The sequence below is a fragment of the Vigna umbellata genome, chromosome 3, assembly GCF_029865625.1.
Source record: "Vigna umbellata cultivar VRB3 chromosome 3, Vumbellata_1.0, whole genome shotgun sequence".
NCBI lineage: Eukaryota > Viridiplantae > Streptophyta > Magnoliopsida > Fabales > Fabaceae > Vigna > Vigna umbellata.
This window is the reverse complement of record NC_142167.1, coordinates 33,068,658-33,087,901: the sequence shown is the minus strand read 5'-3', so window position 1 is coordinate 33,087,901 and position 19,244 is coordinate 33,068,658. Positions and strand designations below refer to the sequence as shown.

At 36.8% G+C, this 19,244-nt stretch overlaps 1 protein-coding gene and 1 pseudogene across 1 annotated transcript; both read right to left on the bottom strand.

The window, feature by feature from the left end:
• Nucleotides 1-4,581: 4,581 nt before the first annotated feature.
• Nucleotides 4,582-8,738, bottom strand: LOC148202275 (long chain acyl-CoA synthetase 6, peroxisomal-like). Its single transcript, XM_088109889.1, has 6 exons — nucleotides 8,058-8,738; nucleotides 7,771-7,894; nucleotides 7,599-7,685; nucleotides 6,774-6,840; nucleotides 6,576-6,666; nucleotides 4,582-4,872 (listed from the first exon to the last, which is right to left on the bottom strand). The coding sequence occupies exons 2-6, from the start codon at nucleotides 7,866-7,868 to the stop codon at nucleotides 4,784-4,786; spliced, it is 432 nt and encodes a 143-aa protein (XP_087966015.1). The 5' UTR covers nucleotides 7,869-7,894; nucleotides 8,058-8,738; the 3' UTR covers nucleotides 4,582-4,783.
• LOC148202274 (uncharacterized) lies at nucleotides 8,127-18,992 on the bottom strand (annotated as a pseudogene).
• Between the last annotated feature and the right edge of the window lie 252 nt (nucleotides 18,993-19,244).

Genomic DNA, 19,244 nt, shown 5'->3' with positions numbered 1-19,244 from the left:
CTATATACTTCCGGAGTTGTGAAACGTGAAAGACTGGATGAAGGTTGGACAGTTGAGGAGGTAAAGCTAGCTCATACGCCACTGATCCAATCTTCTTCAGAATCTGATAGGGTCCTACGTACTTTGGTGAAAGCTTCTTTGGACGAAGAACTCTTCCCACTCCAGTGATTGGATTCAACCTTAGAAAAACGTGATCACCAGCAGAGAACTCTAAGGGTCTTCTTCTCTTATCAGCATACGATTTCTGCCTGCTTTGAGACGTCTTCAATCGTTCTTGGATCAGTTTCACCTTCTCGGTTGTTTGCTGGATCAAGTCAGGTCCGGTTAACACATTCTCGCCTTCTTGGAACCAACACAAAGGAGTTCTACACTTCCTTCCATAAAGAGCTTCAAACGGTGCCATTCCTATGCTTGCTTGAAAGCTGTTATTGTATGTGAATTCAACAAGCGGCAGAACTTCATCCCATACTCCCATATGATCTATAACGCAAGTCCTCAACAAGTCTTCAAGAGTCTGGATGGTTCGCTCAGATTGGCCATCCGTCTGAGGGTGATAAGCAGAACTCATTTGCAGTTTGCTTCCCAATTCTCCTTGCAATGACTGCCAAAAACGAGATGTGAATCTCGTGTCCCGATCTGATATAATACTTGAAGGAACTCCATGCAGTCTAACAATCTCCTTAATGTACAATTTGGCCAAGTTTGTCATGGACATCTTTAAATTAACAGCCAGGAAATGGGCGCTCTTAGTCAATCTATCCACAATTACCCAAATTGAATCATGGTTTCTGACTGTACGTGGCAGATGAGTCACGAAATCCATGGAGATGCTATCCCACTTCCATTCTGGAATCTCCAATGGCTGCAGCAATCCTCCTGGTCTTTGATGTTCAGCCTTGGCTCTTTGACAGGTCAAACAAGATGACACAAAACGTGCAATGTCACTCTTCATCCCAGGCCACCAGAATGACAAACGAAGGTCCTGATACATCTTAGTCATGCCAGGATGCATGCTAAGACGGTTGTGATGTCCCTCCTCCATTATAATCCTCTTCAGCTCACTGTCATTTGGAATGCACGTTCTCCCCATATATCGCAGTAGACCGTCCGTTCCAGCATTGAACCCCTTAGCCTGATCTGTACCGAGCACGCTCAAGATTTTCACCAATTCTTCATCCTCACGTTGCTTCATCCAAATTCTGTCAAACACCTCACTGGAAATTCTAAGATTACAGCACTTTATGACGTTCGCTCCTAAATCAAATTGTAATCTTAGATCTCTAAAACTCTCCACCAAGTTCAGCTCCTTCACCATCATTGCAGAAACTCTTACAGCCTTCCTACTCAAGGCATCAGCCACCACATTAGCTTTTCCAGGATGATACAACAGTTCGAATTCATAATCCTTCAAGAATTCAAGCCACCTCCTTTGCCTCATATTTAATTCCTTTTGATCAAAGAGGTACTTGAGACTCTTGTGATCACTAAACACTTGAAACGTTGCACCATACAGATAATGCCTCCAGATTTTTAATGCAAACACGACTGCTGGTAGCTCCAAGTCGTGTGTGGGCTAATTCTTCTCATGGATTTTTAACTGCCTGGAAGCGTATGCCACTGCCCTTCTTTCCTGCATCAGTACACAGCCCAAACCTTGATAGGATGCATCACAATACACTTCAAAAGGTTTGGTTGTATCTGGAATGACCAACACAGGAGCGCTTGTTAATTTCCTCTTCAATTCCTGGAAGCTCTCCTCACATCTATCTGTCCAAGCAAACGGCTGGTCCTTCCTGGTGAGGTAAGTCAGAGGGGCTACTATCTTAGAAAATCCTTCAATAAACCGCCTGTAGTAGCCCGCGAGTCCCACAAAGCTCCTAATCTCCGTGACAGAACGTGGACTCTCCCAATCCAGCACTGCCTTCACCTTGGCTGGATCTACTGCAATACCACCAGCAGAAACAACGTGCCCCAAAAATTGGATCTCCTTCATCCAGAATTCACACTTTGAACGCTTGGCATACAGCTCTTTCTCCCTCAACACGCTCAAGACAATTCTCAAATGGTCTTCATGCTCTTCAAAGCTCTTGGAATAAATGAGGATGTCATCAATAAACACCACAACAAACTTATCCAAGTACGGTCTAAAAATTCTGTTCATGTAATCCATGAAGATTGCAGGTGCGTTTGTCACTCCAAAGGGCATCACCACATACTCATAATGACCATATCGAGACCGGAATGCAGTCTTCTGAATATCCTCCTCTTTCACTCTAATTTGATGATAGCCCGAACGTAAGTCAATCTTAGAAAACACACACGCACCATGCAACTGATCTAGAAGATCGTCTATCCTTGGCAGTGGATACTTGTTCTTGATGGTCAGCTTATTAAGTTGCCTATAATCAATGCATAGCCGTGAGCTGCCATCCTTCTTCTTAACCAACAACACAGGTGCTCCCCATGGTGAAGCACTTGGACGGATGCACCTCTTGTCCATCAATTCCTCAATCTGTTTCTTGAGTTCGGCCAACTCAGCTGGTGCCATTCTATATGGTTGAACCGAGATGGGTGCAGCAGTGGTTACCAAATCAATTGTGAATTCTACCTCACGGATGGGAGGTAGACCAGGTACTTCATCCGGAAAAACATCTGGAAATTCATCCACTACTGTTCGTCCTCCACTGTTATCAACATTGGATGAACGCTCCATCTCATTGCCTTCATACGTCATGATAAGGAAACAGCTTGCCCCCTCCATGATGTCCTCCTTAAACTGCCCAAGAGTGATTGACAGTTCTTCCTCTTCTTCATTTGGAAAGACTAACTCCTTCTTCCCACAATCTATAATAATATGGTTGGTAGCCAACCAATCCATTCCTAGAATTATTTCCAAGTCCTTCAAAGGTAAACAGATTAAGTTCACCTTATAACTATGCCCCTCAACCACAATAGGACATCTAATGCATACGGTAGATGTCCTAAGCTCTCCAGCCGCTGGTGTTGATACCACCAAGTCAAACTGCATATCCCTCTCCACTATTCCCAGCTTTTCAACACACGCCTTCGAGATGAAGGAGTGCGTCGCCCCAGAATCAAACAGTACATGACAAGGCATTCCAAACAGCAAGCATTCACCAGTTATAAGATTACCTGCGCTTGCTGCCTCCGCTCCAGTGATAGCGTACACACGACCTACTGCTTGTGCTCGTCCCCCCTGGGCTGATTTCTTCCAGCGTTTGGTGGTCTCATCACTGCTCTTCCACTCATGTTACACTCGTTCCCCACGTGTCCATTTCGTCCACATCGGTTGCAGTGTTTCCCTCCCACTAGTTGAGGGCAGGACGAACGATAATGCGGCCCCCCACATTGAAAGCAAGTTACATTTCCTTGTCCAGTTTGTCCGACAGGAATCAATGCTTGAGAACCACTCGTATTGGCTGATTGATTCGGACGAGCGTAAGGTAGTCTCCTTTGAACAGAACCTCCCCTGGACACCATTGGTCCCCTACTAACTTGTTGTTGCTTCTTGTGTCGTTCTGCCTCTGCCAAGTTCTTCTCCAACACCTTGGCCCTCTCAACCATAGCAGGGAACGTTCTGATACACAAACTGGAAATCACAACCTTTAGATCACTGCGTAGACCGTTCTCAAATTTTCTGCACTGCCACTCCTCACTAGCGGCCATTGTATTGAAGCGAATCAAGTGTTTGAACTTGTTCGTATATTCAGAAACTGACATTCCCCCCTGAACCAGCTGTAAAAATTCAACCTCCTTTGCAAAACGAACGCTGTCAGGGAAGTATTCTTCATAAAATTTATTCCTGAAAACTTCCCACGTGACTGGTTGTTGAGCGTCCGTTAAGATGGCTCTAGCGCTCGCCCACCAGTGGCTTGCTTCTCCCGTCAACAAGTACTCAGTGTACGCTAAACGGTTCTCATCCGGACACCTCTTAGCATTGAAGATCCTCTCCATATCCCTTAGCCACTGGTCTGCCTCATCAGGAAGGCATTTCCCACTGAATTTAGCCGGATGATGTTGGAGGAAACTCTCCAAACTCCATTCAGCTGCAGGCGGGGCAGCGTTAGAAGAAGACGCTCCCGGGGTGTGTCTGGTAGCAGCTAAGATCTCCATCAATTGCCTTTGCGTGTTTTCAGAATTGACACGCGAGGCCTCCAAACCTTGCATAGCAGCTTGGTTTTGCTGCATCAGGGTGGCATTCTGCTCCAGCAACGTTGTGTTCTGTTGATGCAGCCTTTCAACCACGGTTTCCAACAACCTAGTGTTGCTGGACGTATCGGACTCACTCGGTTGGGGAGGAGGAGGAAGTCTAGGCGCCATTAGTTCTCTGGATCAGAGAAAAACGAGCGTTAGTAAAGTTCAAGAGTTAAAACAATAACTCCTTAACACATAATAAGCACACAGCAAAAACGTAGTGCACTCATAACCTACAGTGTTCCTTAAAAGAACAAAACTGCTCTGATACCACTAATGTAACATCCCAAAATATAGTAATACCATAATTCAGAATTAATTACAATTAACAGTGAACAGTAAACAGTCTTAATATTAACAGTAAACCAAGGTTCAAAGCCTAACGGCTGGTGTACAAGTAACGAGCGTATCCAAGTGCAGAGAAAATAAAGCAGAACAACTTAAGGTTTCAGAGTTACAAATTTCAGCTCAAAATAACGAGCACTAATAACGAACGGTTTTACAAGATGATAACCGAACGTTCCAAAATGAGCTAATATATATATACAGTACTAAACTAACGAGCGCTCTAAGGCTCGGCTTTAACTTCAACTTCCACCAGATTTGCATCCTCCAAATTTTCTTCTTCCAGCATGACTTCAAGGGATGCATCACCATCTGCTCACATCCACAACGGATGATCATTGCATTTTGACAAGACGAAATCACATGGACAGTAGACAACACAAATGGAAAACGCAAGGGTAAGCTTATACTGTTTAATTAATACAACACACATACAGTTCGTAATTCGATTCACACATACATCAAGTAACATAATCATGTAATTTAACATAGAAAGATATATAAGACAGACCGTCCGGACTGTATGAACCATGTAGTTACAGGCGTCCTTGCACCCAAATGGTGTAGTAGCCGGGATATACCTAATCAGCTTCCATTTGAGGTAAATCCTTCGCCCCTGCTAAGTGAGGGATACGAAAGACCTCCTGCCATTCCCACACATGACTACCCCCTTCTACGTGAAGATGAGCATCACGGAATATCAGGATGGACCAAGCCAGCATTAACTAACCACAGTCATACTTTACCAATTCAATATTCAATCATATAAGAGACGTTCCTCCCTGGAACGCTCATCCAATATCCATAATCATAGATTCAATCCATATAGTGTTCACACTGTAATTCAATATGATGTAACATCAATTTCATCTTTAACTGTAAGAGAATAACAGAACGAACGTACAGTCCACTGAACACTCAGGACGAACGTCCAAATAACTTCACTGGATACTCAGGAAAATACTTAGAACGAACATAATTTCTGTGGATTCTGTTAAATGAACCGACTCGACTTGAAGTGTACTAGTACTTAGAAAATAATCATGGTAGAAACTTGAACCAGATTTAATGTACAAAGGAGGGTCAAGAACACTTAGAATTATTTTTCAAGAGATTTACATATGAATCAAATTCCAGGAATGGAACGAGCGCAAAGAAAAATGAATATTTAAATACTTTAAACGAACGCTATTTTATCAATTGAATATTCACTTAGTACGAACGCGAGGTAAAAGACCTAGCGAGATTCAGAACGGAAGCTCGTGATAAGACCGAGCGCTTATTGAGAACGGACGCTCGACATAAGGCCGAACGCTACGAATGACGAACGCTCGACATAAGGCCGAACGCTTATGAAAAACGAACGCTCGACATAAGGACGAGCTCTATCAAAGACGAACGTTCAACCTAAGGCCGAACGCTAATTAGGACTAACGCCTCGGTATAAGACCGAGCGTTACTTATTCATAAAGTTTTAAATATTTAAATATTGCTGAGCTAGACGAACGCTCAGACATTCAATTTGGGACGCTCGTTCATGAGCAGAATTCCTTCCAAATGAAAGAATCCCAATCTAAGTTACTTTACTGAAATGCCGAACGGTTTAAGACCGTACAGGGACGAACGTCATTTATCAGTGGGAAAGAATGAAATTTCAGATTTCTCAACCTTAGCAAAATTTTCCAGATTTCCAATTTATAACTTTATAACTTTCATTCCAGATTTAATTCACCTTAAACATCATCATCATACAGATTTCAACATTTGAATCATTCCAACTATACAATCACCATACTCCATTTATACATGATCAGATCAACATGCATTTAATCAAAATCAAAAACAACATACATAATACATACAAGCAGTATTTGTTCATGACAGATTAAACCAACATCAGAAATCATATCAGATATCAGTAACCGTTCATAACAGCTCAAACATCAGACTTTACATACATGCAACTCATATCACAAAATCAAGCAGTATGAATTAAACTTATAAGCTTCCCTTACCTGATCTAGCAGTGCACTTCCAAATGCTTAGAGTTTCTCTCGTGCTCTCACGGCTTTCTATCAGAAATTCACTCAACCACTTCAACTTAATCTAACACACCAAAAATCGTAAACAGATCAGACTTCTAACTCATGCATGCAACCAGAATTTTGGTTTGCATGAACTAAATGGACGAAGGTGCAAAGACGAGAACTTACCAGTTCAGTTCTCAATTTTGTTCGGATCAGAATGAGGTTCACAGTGCAGGGAAGGTTTCTATGGTGTCTGAAATGAGATCAGAGGTTTGATGGTGAGTTATCTTAAAGAGAAGATGAAAACGGTTTAGAGAGAGGGCAAAGAATTTGGAAGCAGAAATTCTGAGAAGAAGATGAAGCATGCAGGAGGAAGAGGGAGAGTTTTTCAGAATTATTTTTCTCTTCCCATTGCAGAATAAACTCCCCAACCTCCACACGCCACTTGTCTCCCCCTAACCTTCTCAGAATGCTCCAACCGTGACACATGGCAGGCGCATGCAGTGGAAGTGTGAGTGCATTTTGACGTGTCACGGTGCATTAAAATAGTGATCAGAGAATGAATTAGTGTGTATTAATTTATCAGGTTCTCACAAGCCAACTTAAATATATTTTTCTTCCTGTAACAAAATTTAAGCTTTCATTCATATGCTTGACAATTTCAGTCAATGTTGTAAAAACTGGGTCGGGTAAGTAGACAGGAAACTAGGGGTGTCAAGACTCAAAGCCCATCCTACAGAAGTTAAATATATAAATTATAAAAGTTAAATAGAGACAGTATGCAGTTATAAGTCTCATAGCAACAGAACTCATTGAACACAATACAATGGCACATAAAAGTTCCTTCTGTAAAGTGTCATTCAAGTCTACTCATTGAACAGAGCATACTTGTGGCCTGATGAATTAAAGGTTAAACAAAGATTCAATCTAATGCCAGGTGGTAAGTTAAGAAGCCGTGTGTGTCATATTAATTATGGATTATAACTAGTAATTAGAATGATGCTATCTCACCTGTCAATAATTTTTAGTCTACCACCACGTAACCACGTTGCAATATCTTCGGTATGAAGCCATCCATCTTCATCAATGACTTCTCTCCTGCACAATTGGATTGAAAATCAAGTAGTTTCAAATATGACAAGGTAAATTTCATTCACAAGCACATAGCATGAAAGGTAGTTACGTCTGAGTTTCATCTTTGTGATAACCTAGAAACACAAGGGGACCCCTGACACAAATTTCACCACGGGGATTGGGCTGATCATCAGATGTATAGTTCATTTGTGGAACATCCACAAGTTTTATCTCTGAAACAAAGAACAAAACTTGTGTTTTATTTCGGTAGAAACCTAACAATTGAGGACAAACAAATTCGAAAGGAAACGTGTGATTGTTGTTTGTTAGAAGCATTAAAAGGAAAATGGAAAGAAAAGGAAACTCAAAAAAGTGTATAGGTTGATGCTTCGTTACCTTTTCAACTGAAAACGTAGGTTGTTGTAGTGGGCTAATTTGAGCCTCTATAGTACTATGTCACCACAATCATAGGTTGTTAGCTACCATAACACTTTGCAAACACAAGCATTTCAAAGTGGCATTTCCCGAATAAAAGATTAATAGGTTTGGTAAGGAATTCAACTCAATAGATCTGAGTCCTCCAAGTACTATGTCACCACAATCATTTCCATCTTCATTTCTTGCAATTTCTTTGATTGATCCACAATTTCTTATGATTAGAGTCTCAAGTTTTACCAAACTTTTGAGTGTTGCAAACGTGAATAAATACTCCATCCTTTCGCTGTGAATCACATTAAATCTTTAAGATTGATGAATGACACTGCACAAGAAACTGTTCTTTCTACCAGAGGGCACTCGTGAAGCTTTAACAGTTCAAGTTTTTCAGTGTATGGTTGTACCCACGTGTGCTCTAAACCTATACACTCTAACTCCTTTAATTCGAACAAAGATAATCGTTTCAATCCAGCAAGTACTTTGTCGTGAACAAGAAGCTTTTGAGAAGGAAATATCTCCTTCAGACCAAAACATTTTTGCAAATTAAGACATGCTAAACTAGGTAGCTTGTGAAATAAATCAAAAGGCAGAGTATCATTCTCAATCTTATAATCCTCAAAGGTTGATGCACAAATATATATAATGAAAAGAAAATGATGCACAAAAGTGTTAAAATGTTGATGCTTTGTTAGCTTTTCCACCAAGAACAAAGGTTGTTGTAGCGGGCTAATTGGAGCCTCTATAAGTTCTTTATGACTGTCATCAGTATCTGATGTGAATTGCTTTAACTTAGGACAATAGGCCACACATAATGTATCCAATATGGGGCATTCCAGATAATGTTTTCCAGGATAAAAACAACTGAACAGTGACATATTCCAAAGATATAACCAGGTCAAACAAGGAAATTCAAACGTTAATGTCATTCCATGTTCCCTTTCATCTTCCTCTGCAACTATTTCTTCCAATTTTTCACACCTCTCCATTTCAAGTCTCTCAAGCTTTTCAAGACTTTTGGCAAGGGATGAAGACAAAAGTGTTACCAAGCTTCTACAACCATTGACAATCACTTCTTTCAAATGGGGAAAGCTGACAATTCCTCCGAGATTTTCCGTCCATACACATTTCAAATTTGACAAGTTGTTTAAAGTAAGTTTTTTCAAACTAGAGACTATTCCCTTTGTCTTGTCCTCAATCTCATCAATGTCAAATATTACCTTGACTACATTAGAACTATGCACATTCAACTTTTCTAAGTTCTTCAGGGAGTACATGAATTGGAATTACGATAGCTCTTTTGCATGCTGCATCAAATTCCAATTCTTTGAAACTTCCAAAGAAATTGTCTGAAATAGCAGGTTTTATGTGCTGAACTCCCGTCATCTCAAGATATTCATCAAGAATCATGTGCTTTGAATGGTTGAAAAATTCCTAAGAAAGCAAGAAATTCAATATCAGGGTATAATTAACAAGTTTCATAGCACTCATATTTAATTAATAAGATCACTCATAGTTATTCAAGTCTTATTTGGTAATAAGCGTACAACCCAATTATTTGTTATTACCATTATCATCATCATCATTATCATTGTTATTGTTATTATTATTATTATTTATGAGTTCCAATTATCTAAGATATTATACAATCTGTCCTATAATGTGTCCAACAACTTTGAATAAGGGACATCCTAAAGGGAATGTAATGGTTACGATAATAAAGAAAGAGGAGATGATTGTTGGATGAAAAAAACAACGATTGAATTCAAATATTAAATTCTCACCTGTTCGTGAAACAATCTCTCGATTGTTGTATTGAGATCGTTGTCAAAGGTTAAATCAGAATCTTTCGATAATACATTAGTCCCCGAAAACAATGGCAGATTTATTGTTCCAAGAGAGAAAGTTATCATATTGGGACATTTAGCTACCATCACAGTTTTCAAACACAAAGCATTGCAAAGTGGCATTCCCAGAATAAAACCTTAGTAGCCTTGGTAAGGAATACAGCTCAATTGATCTAAGTCGTCCAAATACCAATATTTCATCACAATCATCTCCGCCTTCACCTTTTACAATTTCTTTGATTGATTCACAATACTTTACACTTAAGGACTCAAGTTTCACTAAACTTTTGACTGTTGCAAATGTGAATAAATACTCCATTTGGTCACAGAATTCCACTTGCAACTCTTTAAGATTAATGAAAGACACTGCATAAGAAACTATTTTTTTTTTTAATCGAGGGCAGGAGTGAATCTTTAATGATTCAAGCTTTTCAGAAAATGGTTGTACCCACGTGTGCTCTAAATCTATCGACCTTAACTCTTTTAGTTTCAACAAGGATAATTGTTTCAATCCTCCAAGTGCTTTGTCGTGAACTTGAAGCTTTTGATAGGGAAATATCTCCCTCAGGCCAAAGAACTTCTGTACAATGAGACTTGTTAAACTAGGTAGCCTGTGAAAGAAATCAAAAGGCAAACTATATTTCTCATTGTTATCATCCTCAAAGTACAATCGAAAAAGATTTAGCTTGCAAAAGAGGTTTTTTGGCAAATGTGCATCTCACAACAACATAACATTTTTCTCATTGAGTGACAGTTTCATCAGTTTGGGAGAAGCCTGCCAATTGAGGCCAAAAAAGTTCAGAAGAGAATACATTGTTTGTGTTAGTTAGAAGATACAGAAGGAAAATATATAATGAAAAGAAAAGGAAGAACAAAAGAGTCAAAATATACATTACCAATATTTCAACCGAAAACAAAGGTTGTAGCACCATAATTGGAGCCTCTACAACTGTTACTTTCTGATTATCATCAAATTCGATGTGAATAGCTTTAGTTGAGGACAAGAGGCCACAAATAAGCTTTGTAACAAAGGACATTTCAGATAATTCCTTCCAGGGTAAAAGCAACTCAATAGTGGCACATTATCAACATATAACAACAACAAACAAGAGAATTTAAAAATTATTGTCATTCCATGTTCATTTCCATCTTCCTTCCCAACTATTTCTTCCAATTTCTCACACTCAGTTATTCCAAGTATCTCGAGCTTCTTAATATTTGTTGCAAGGGATAAAGGGAATAATGTTACCAAACTTCCACAACCATTAACTTCAACTCTATGCAAATTGGGAAAACTGACAATTCCTCCAGAGTTTTCCTTCCATACACATTTTAAATTTTACATCTTGTTTAAATTAAGCTTTTTCAAACGAAAGATCTTGAGCTCACTCTCATTTATGTCAAATATTCCTTGTGTTGGTTCACAATTCTCTACATTAAATTCTTCTAAACTCTTCGAGTAACGTAGTACATGAGAGGGAATCAAAATATTTCTTGTATATGCTCACCAAATTCCAATTTCTTTAAACAACAAAAAAAATTGTCTGGAAAAACAGATTTTCCGAGTCGAACATCTTTCCTCTCAGGATAATCAACAATTCTTGCATGCGTTGAATATTCAAAAGAAACCTTGAAAAGTCAAGAAACTAAATATCACAAACACAGGACAATTAATGATTGGATGAAGATATAAAAAGCTTTTATAGTAATCCTTATGGTATATGTATCCCCTTTAGTACATTAATTGGTTATAAAATAAATTTGGAATATGAAGAAAAGTGAAAAATACTTCTAATAATTGAAAGAGTATGATATAGGTCATCCTTTGTACATATTTGATTACGAAATTATGCTAAACACTTGGATATCAAATCAAACTTGATAATTCAAACAATAAACCTTGGTCTTTGAACATAAATCTACTTAAATCTATACAAAACGACACAATGTGCATGTGCTTCATAATATTTATGTAGTTTCTCACAATAATAGAATTATTAGTTACGAACAATTCCAATTAAATGAAAATTAAATTATTTGTGAAGGTATGATACAATTAAAATTTGTGATGGTCCATAAATATTTTCATGCATACCTGGTCTGAAAAATGTTTTTGTAGAGTGGCATTCAAATCTCCTCCCCAATACCATTTGTCTTTTTCTCCAGCTACAACATGTACCTTATGTAGGTTTGGAACACTTTGAACTTAGGAGAATTTTGTCATTTGAGGACATTCACTCACTATTGATTTTTCCAATAGTGGGAATTTTAACTCACTTATTGATAGCAAGAAACTTAAGAGATTTTGTAGAGACACCAATTCTAATGATTTTAATTGTTTAAATTCAATCTCTTGTACTTTTTCCACTTTATTTTCTGCAACGATTTCCACAGTCATTGGGCAGGAGCATACCTTCAACATTGTGAGTTGAACAAAAGTTTTAGCAGTTGAGGATGTCATTAAACTCCTCATTGATTTACAATTCATCACTTCTAAATATGTTAAGTAACTAAAAGTTACCGAAGATGACACTAAAATTTTCAGTTTCGTACAACGTTGAATGCTTAAGCGTTCCACCATTTGAAGAAGCACCTCATGCTCAAAGCCAATCTCCTCTAGAGACCACATGCTTTCTAGTTTCAGCTCTTTAACTTGCACAACACCACCAATTTTTTCACGTGAAATAAGACTTTTAAGAGCCCAAACCCTTTTTAAGTGACAAAGTTCCACTGTTAACCTTTTTAAATTGGGAAGTCTATGAAGAAACCAAAAGAGAATTTCATTATTCTTCAACCCATACAAAGTAAGTTCTTCTAGTTTGTGCTTTCTGTGAACATTAACAATGTATTTTTGCAACCACTCTGCTTCTTTCAAGCTCATTGACATATACTCCAAGTTGTATATCACCCAAATAAATAAATAAAAAGATTTATCAATATAAAAATATACCAATTAAACCATAATGTATTATTTTGCTTTAAAAGAAAAATAAAAGTCATATAAGGGATATCCTTATGAGGGGTTGCTAATTCATGTTTTCGTAAAAACAAGGCATGTTCTATATTTCCAATAGAAAATCTCTAAAAAGAATATGACTTGTATTTAAACAAACTCTGTGTACCTTTCTTGTAGCTAAAGTAATCGGTTGATCTTTTGAATTTATGATTTCTACAGTGAACCCTTCAAGCATGCTACAATCGGCTATATCTAATTTCTTCAATGATGGCCACTCCAAAGTGTGAGTTCATGAGTAGAAACTTCTCAAATCATATAAGTCTATAAATGATAGAGTGTGTAGATGAGGGAACTTAAAGTTGACATCACTTTCACTTGAATGTTGGTCACAAACAACAATCTCTTTCATTACCCAGTAGTTCCATACCTCAAGGACTTCTAGTTTTTCTAGGTCATTGGCAACAGAAATTGGAAAGAGGTATTTTAAAATTACACTATCAGCAATTTTTATGCGTTGCAAATTATTATATTTAAGTATTTCATCGATGTCATCCTTCCAAATGTTCACCGAATTTGGCAGCCTTTTTAGAAGTATATTATCCAAGTTTGTTTCATTTTTATCAGAGGTTTGTGGAATATTTGCAAAATCAAATATATTTTCCACCAACTTGCAATTTGTAACTAAGCTTTGAAGGCTATGAAATCTTTGAATCATATAACCAGGAATTATCATAAGAAGTTTGTGGCACTCTCTTATTATCAAGGAGTCTAAACTACAAAAGGAATGTAAACCAATATGCGATTTCCAGATCCATGCTGATGATCTCCATTGTCTTCAACATAGGAAAAATGTCAACATACTCTTACAGTAAAAACCATCACTAATACAGTAAAGGGAAACCACAACGGTTATTTTCGCTTATACGCAGCGGTTCCGCAACCGAGGCGTATACAGGCGAGGCAAAAAGGGGTAGGCTTTTTGCCTCAGTTCTGAACCGAGAAAAATGTCGGTATCAGGAAAATCAGTATCGTAGAGTCGCGCAGCGGAATAAAAGTAAGCGGAAAGCGTGTTACGGTCACAACTCAAGTTACGATAGTCCGTTTCAAAAATTGATTTTCTTAGTGAACTTTTATCGAACAGTAGATTTTCTAAAAGTTTAAAGAGTGTAGAGTTCAAGAAAATCAACACAGAAAATTTATCCTGGTTCGAATCAAAAGATTCTACGTCCAGTCGTTGATCACTATGAATAGTGATTAACCTTTTTCACTAAAAATAGTGTTTGTACAGATTACAAGATATGAAGTAGAGATTAAGAAACGAGAACACCTTTCGCTCGACAAACGAACGGAAGAACCTTCCTTCGACAAACGAACCGAAAGAACCTGTTCAGCCTGTAAGACCCTTAAAATTAGTTGTAATTAAGATACTAGATATTTTTGAAATAAAAAATAATTTTATGTATAAATGCTACAATAAAATGCTATAGTAAAATACGTATAGTGCTACAGTAAAATATGTACAGTACTACAGTAAAAATACCTCGTGAATCATGCGTTGCTACAGTACTGCTACAGGAAAAATGTAGTACAAGCTACAATACCGCTACAGTGAATCGTAGTACAGCTATAATACTGCTACAGTAATTGTAGTACAGCTACAGTACTGCTACAGTACTGCTATAGTACCGCTACAGTAACCCCTAACTTCAGCTATAAAAAAGGGTGAGAAATGAAGTTTTAGGAGAGCAGAGTGAAATTGAGCAAAACTTTTGTAAAAAATAAGGAGATATTAGGAATAGAATCTGAGTTGTAGAGAAGGTAGCAAGAGCTTCTGAAGAGGTGCTCTTCATTCAGAAAGGAGTGAGAATCAGGTAAGGGAAGCTACTCTTGAATCTTGAGTATACAATACTTTGCTTTTGTCTAATCCTAAATCTTGAATATGGAGTATTTTGTTTCTGGATGATCTTGAATTTTGAATGAGAACATGCTTCTCTGATGAGACCCAAGTTTGATAGTTGTAAAACGTGATATTGATTCTGTTATGCTAATTGTACGTTATTGTTACTTAGAACATTTAGTTGTTTCTTTTGCAATTTTTGAAGGATGAGAAGTTGTCTAACCGGCTCTGCTAGATTCAACCTCTTGTTTCCCCAGACCTTTTATTGTTTCTTATCTCTTTATATTGTATTTTTGGAAGGACGAGAAGTTGTCTAACCGGCTCTGCCAGATTCAACTTCTTGTTTCCCCAAACCTTTTATTTCTTATTTATTTATATTGTATTTTTGGAAGGATGAGAAGTTGTCTAACCGGCTCTGCCAGATTCAACTTCTTGTTTCCCCAGAAATTTTATTGCTTTATCTATTTTTTTATTGCATCTTTCTGGAAGGATGGGAAGTTGTCTAACTGGCTCTGCCAGATTCAACTTCTTGTTTCCCCTGAATTTTTATATTAAGATTATTTTGATGGTAGGGGAGCTAATCCTTTCTTACATATGATATTTATACATGTTATGATCATGAATATGAGTGAACATGTTAAAATTTTGGTAATGGTAGTTATCTATTCACTCGTGTAAATTTAGTTTTCATGATTATAATTTTTCTTATTTTAGAGTTACTATGGTAAAACATTCCTTATAATTGTTTTTACCATTGGATTTTAATATATGAATCCTAAGACCTATTTCTTCACTTTGACCGTTCGGATCATTAATTAAGAGTCTGTACTTGGAGAAATAAGTTCTGCATGTTTGAGTAAATTAATTACCCCTGTAATTCTGTTACTGAGTCCTCTCGGTAAAATATAGATTCTGTTCTATTTGACTGTTAGATCAGCTTGAAAATTTGATATATGATTCCTAAGATATATTATTATAATTTGACCGTTCGGATTTGTAATTAGAAGTCTATGTGTTGAGAAATAAATTTTGAAATTTTGAAAAGTATGATGAACACTATATTTTTGTTCTTAAGTTATCATGGTAAAAACTTCAGATATATTTCATTTACCGTTACATTGAGCCCAAACTTTAATATGTAGTTCCTAAGACATGTTGATGTATTTTGGCTGATCTATGACCTTTGATTGGTGAAATTATGTTGAGTTATACTCGTTATGGGAAAGATGAGTTTATAATATGAAGTATGATATCTGGCAATATGTTTACTTTATTTTGGTATTGACACGAAAACGGGTTATTGTCAATTTATGATTAAAGAATGAACATGATTGAGTTAGGTGGATAAGCGGGTATGATTTGTTGATTTTATGAAATGTTGGGGTGGATATAAGAAATCATTACTTATGAAATGATGTTTACTACTGGGAGTAGTATGTTCGGTTTATACCATGAGACCTTGATATGAGCAAAGTAACACACGAGGATTATGAAAGCAGGCAGAAAGTGGTCTGACCATAAGGCTTTGACATAAACATATGATTCGTTAGTTTTATAGAAGCAGGCAGAGAGAGGTCTGACCATAAGGCTTCAGAAAGTAAGACATAGTATACAGGTAATGCTTAAGGAAGTAGGCAGAGAGCGGTCTGACCATAAGGCTTCGTGAGTAAGCATGGTATACTTGTAAGGCTTATGAAAATGAGAAATATGATTTTGAAGAAGTTAAGGAAAAAATGAATTAATGACATCAGGATAATGGTATTTATAAATTGCAGAAATACATGATTGAAATATTTATATTATAAGTAAGTTTAATGATTGTATGATATGGTTGGCTTACCCTTATTTGTTTGTGCTATGATCATATAACTCATGTTATATGTGAGCAGATAATGTTGCAGATGCGGTTGAAAAAGCTTAGAGATGATGAGAGATATGCGGGGAAAAACTTTCAGGGACTTTTGTAAAAAGAATAAATTTGCATTGGAAGAATATGTTGTGTAAGACTTATAAGTTTAATTTCGAATTTATGATAAGTGGTGAAGACTATATTGTTTAAATTTTGTAAGTTTGGAATTGTACTTTGGAGGAATTGAAATAAAGTTTGATTGTTTATATCAGATATCGAATTAATTTAGTCTTTACTACCAGTAATACCCTTTTAAATTATTTGGGTGTTACACATCCAATTTGAAGAGAACCGTTCCGACCTTAGACACACTAAGCTCGAGCTTCTCCATTCACAAGACTTGACTTAAGCAACTCTATTACTTGAGAACTTCCTCAGACAAACTGTATTCTCAAATGGCATAGATCCCTTTTCACTCTCAGATAGCTTCACTTAGGCACAAAGCTCTAATACTCTCAAAATGAAAAGTTAAATTCTAAGAGCTGTGAAGACCTCTGTTTATACGCCCAGGTTCGTGCAGAGTCAGAAACTAAAAAGACATCTCTCAACTTCTAGTGATAATCGATTATCATAAATGATAATCGATTTTTTGTGTCCGTTATGGGGTTTTCAAAAAGGTGATGATCGATTATCCTGGGGAATAATCGATTATTTGCACGACTTGGGCAATACTGACTCAGACTGGAATAATCGATTATCCTGAGCAATAATCGATTATTTGCTTGAGCAACGCTTTTCCAAAGAGGCTCATGATAATTGATTATCACACCCAAGAATCGATTATCTGCGCAAAGACTCTCTAAATAGGAAAACTTCTAAGTGTTCTTAAATCAATAAAGTAATTCCTATACAATTAATTCTACAAAATGCTTTTAAAATAAGTACAAAATAATTCTTCAAGTTCTTCATCTTGTAGCATCATCAAAACCATAATATCTTCAAGACACCAATGCTCCTCATTGGTAACAATCTCCCCCTTGTTGATGATGATAAAAAATCTCTTGATTAAAAGAATTTCTAATTTTCTGCATAGATTTTAGACTTACAAACATATAAACATGTTAGTAATAACTGTACTAATTGGAAATGTTCTCTCCTTTTTTTATCATAAGTAGAAGGAAAAATGAATACTCCCCCTCAAATTTTGTTCCCCCTCAACAAAAGAATAGATGCAATTCAAATATTACAAAATTGTTGAGTACCAGATGTCATTCAAATATTATAAGGAGAAAATAGTTTTGGTCCCCATAATCTCATTGTGGTCTTTTGAGGTTAGAGACAAATTACTTTATAATAGGAATCCAAGCATATTTTCCATTTGGAACACCAAAATGTTTAATTCTACATTTGTTAGAAGTGTGCCCCTTTTTCATACCGTAAAAACATGTGACATCATTTGGGTTTCTATAACACACAGTTCCTTTTTCAACCCATACCCTACGGGTTCTTTTAATTTGGTTCTTACTTTTAAAAACATTTTTGTTTTTATAAACCTTTTTAACAGTTATAGGCATTTCAACATTGCAACTTCAAGAAGATTTTCAGGAATATCAATATCAAGCATATGACTCTTACATGAAAGACATTCAACAGGATGTTCAACATTTGAAGACTCTTTCATTTCTAAATTACATATTTTATTTCTCAAAATAAATTCTTCATCTAATGCCTTCTCATATTTAATTTTCAAATCCTTAAACTCATTTTTCAAATTTTTATGAACAACATCCAATTTTTCAGATTCATTTAGCAATTCAAGAAAGACTTTTTGCAAGTCAAACTTAGAAGTTTCAGAACTAGAACAAATTACTTGGCTTGTAGAGTCATCAATATTAGCTGTCAAACACAAGTTTGCTTCTTCAATAGAAACAATTGCACTAGAAGTGCTTGATGCATTATCCTCCCAAGCAATGTAAGCTCTTTTCTTCTTGAGAAACTTCTTTTCTTCATCCTTTTTTATGTTTGGACAATCCGCATTAACATGCCCCTTTTCTCCACAACCATAACACCTTTAATTTGAAGAAGATCTTTGTTTCTTCTTTCGGTCCTTTCTAATTTGTTCCTTGCCTTTAGATTTCATGAACTTGTTGAATTTTCTAAACATGTGAATCATATCTTCGTCATCTGAGTCTTCATCTTCTGATTCCTCATCCTTTTCAGAACTCTTGCCTTTTGAATTTGCAATTTTGAAGGCCAACGTTTTCTTCTTTCCTTGGACTTCCTCAGCACTTAGTCTATTCAACTCCAGCTCGTGCTCTCTCAACTTTCCAAAAAGCACAGCCATAGGCATGGGCGTCAAGTCTTGAGACTCAGTTATCGCAGTAACCTTTGGCTACCACGTCCTGTTCAAATATTTCAGAATTTTAACATTTAATTCATGAGTGTCAAATTTCTTACCTAAACCATAAAGATGGTTGACGATATGTGTGAAGCGTTTTTTCACATCAGCGATGGTTTCACCCTATTGCATCCTGAACATCTCATACTCTTGTATCAAGGTGTTTTTCCTAGCACGTTTGACATCCTCAGTTCCTTCATTTGT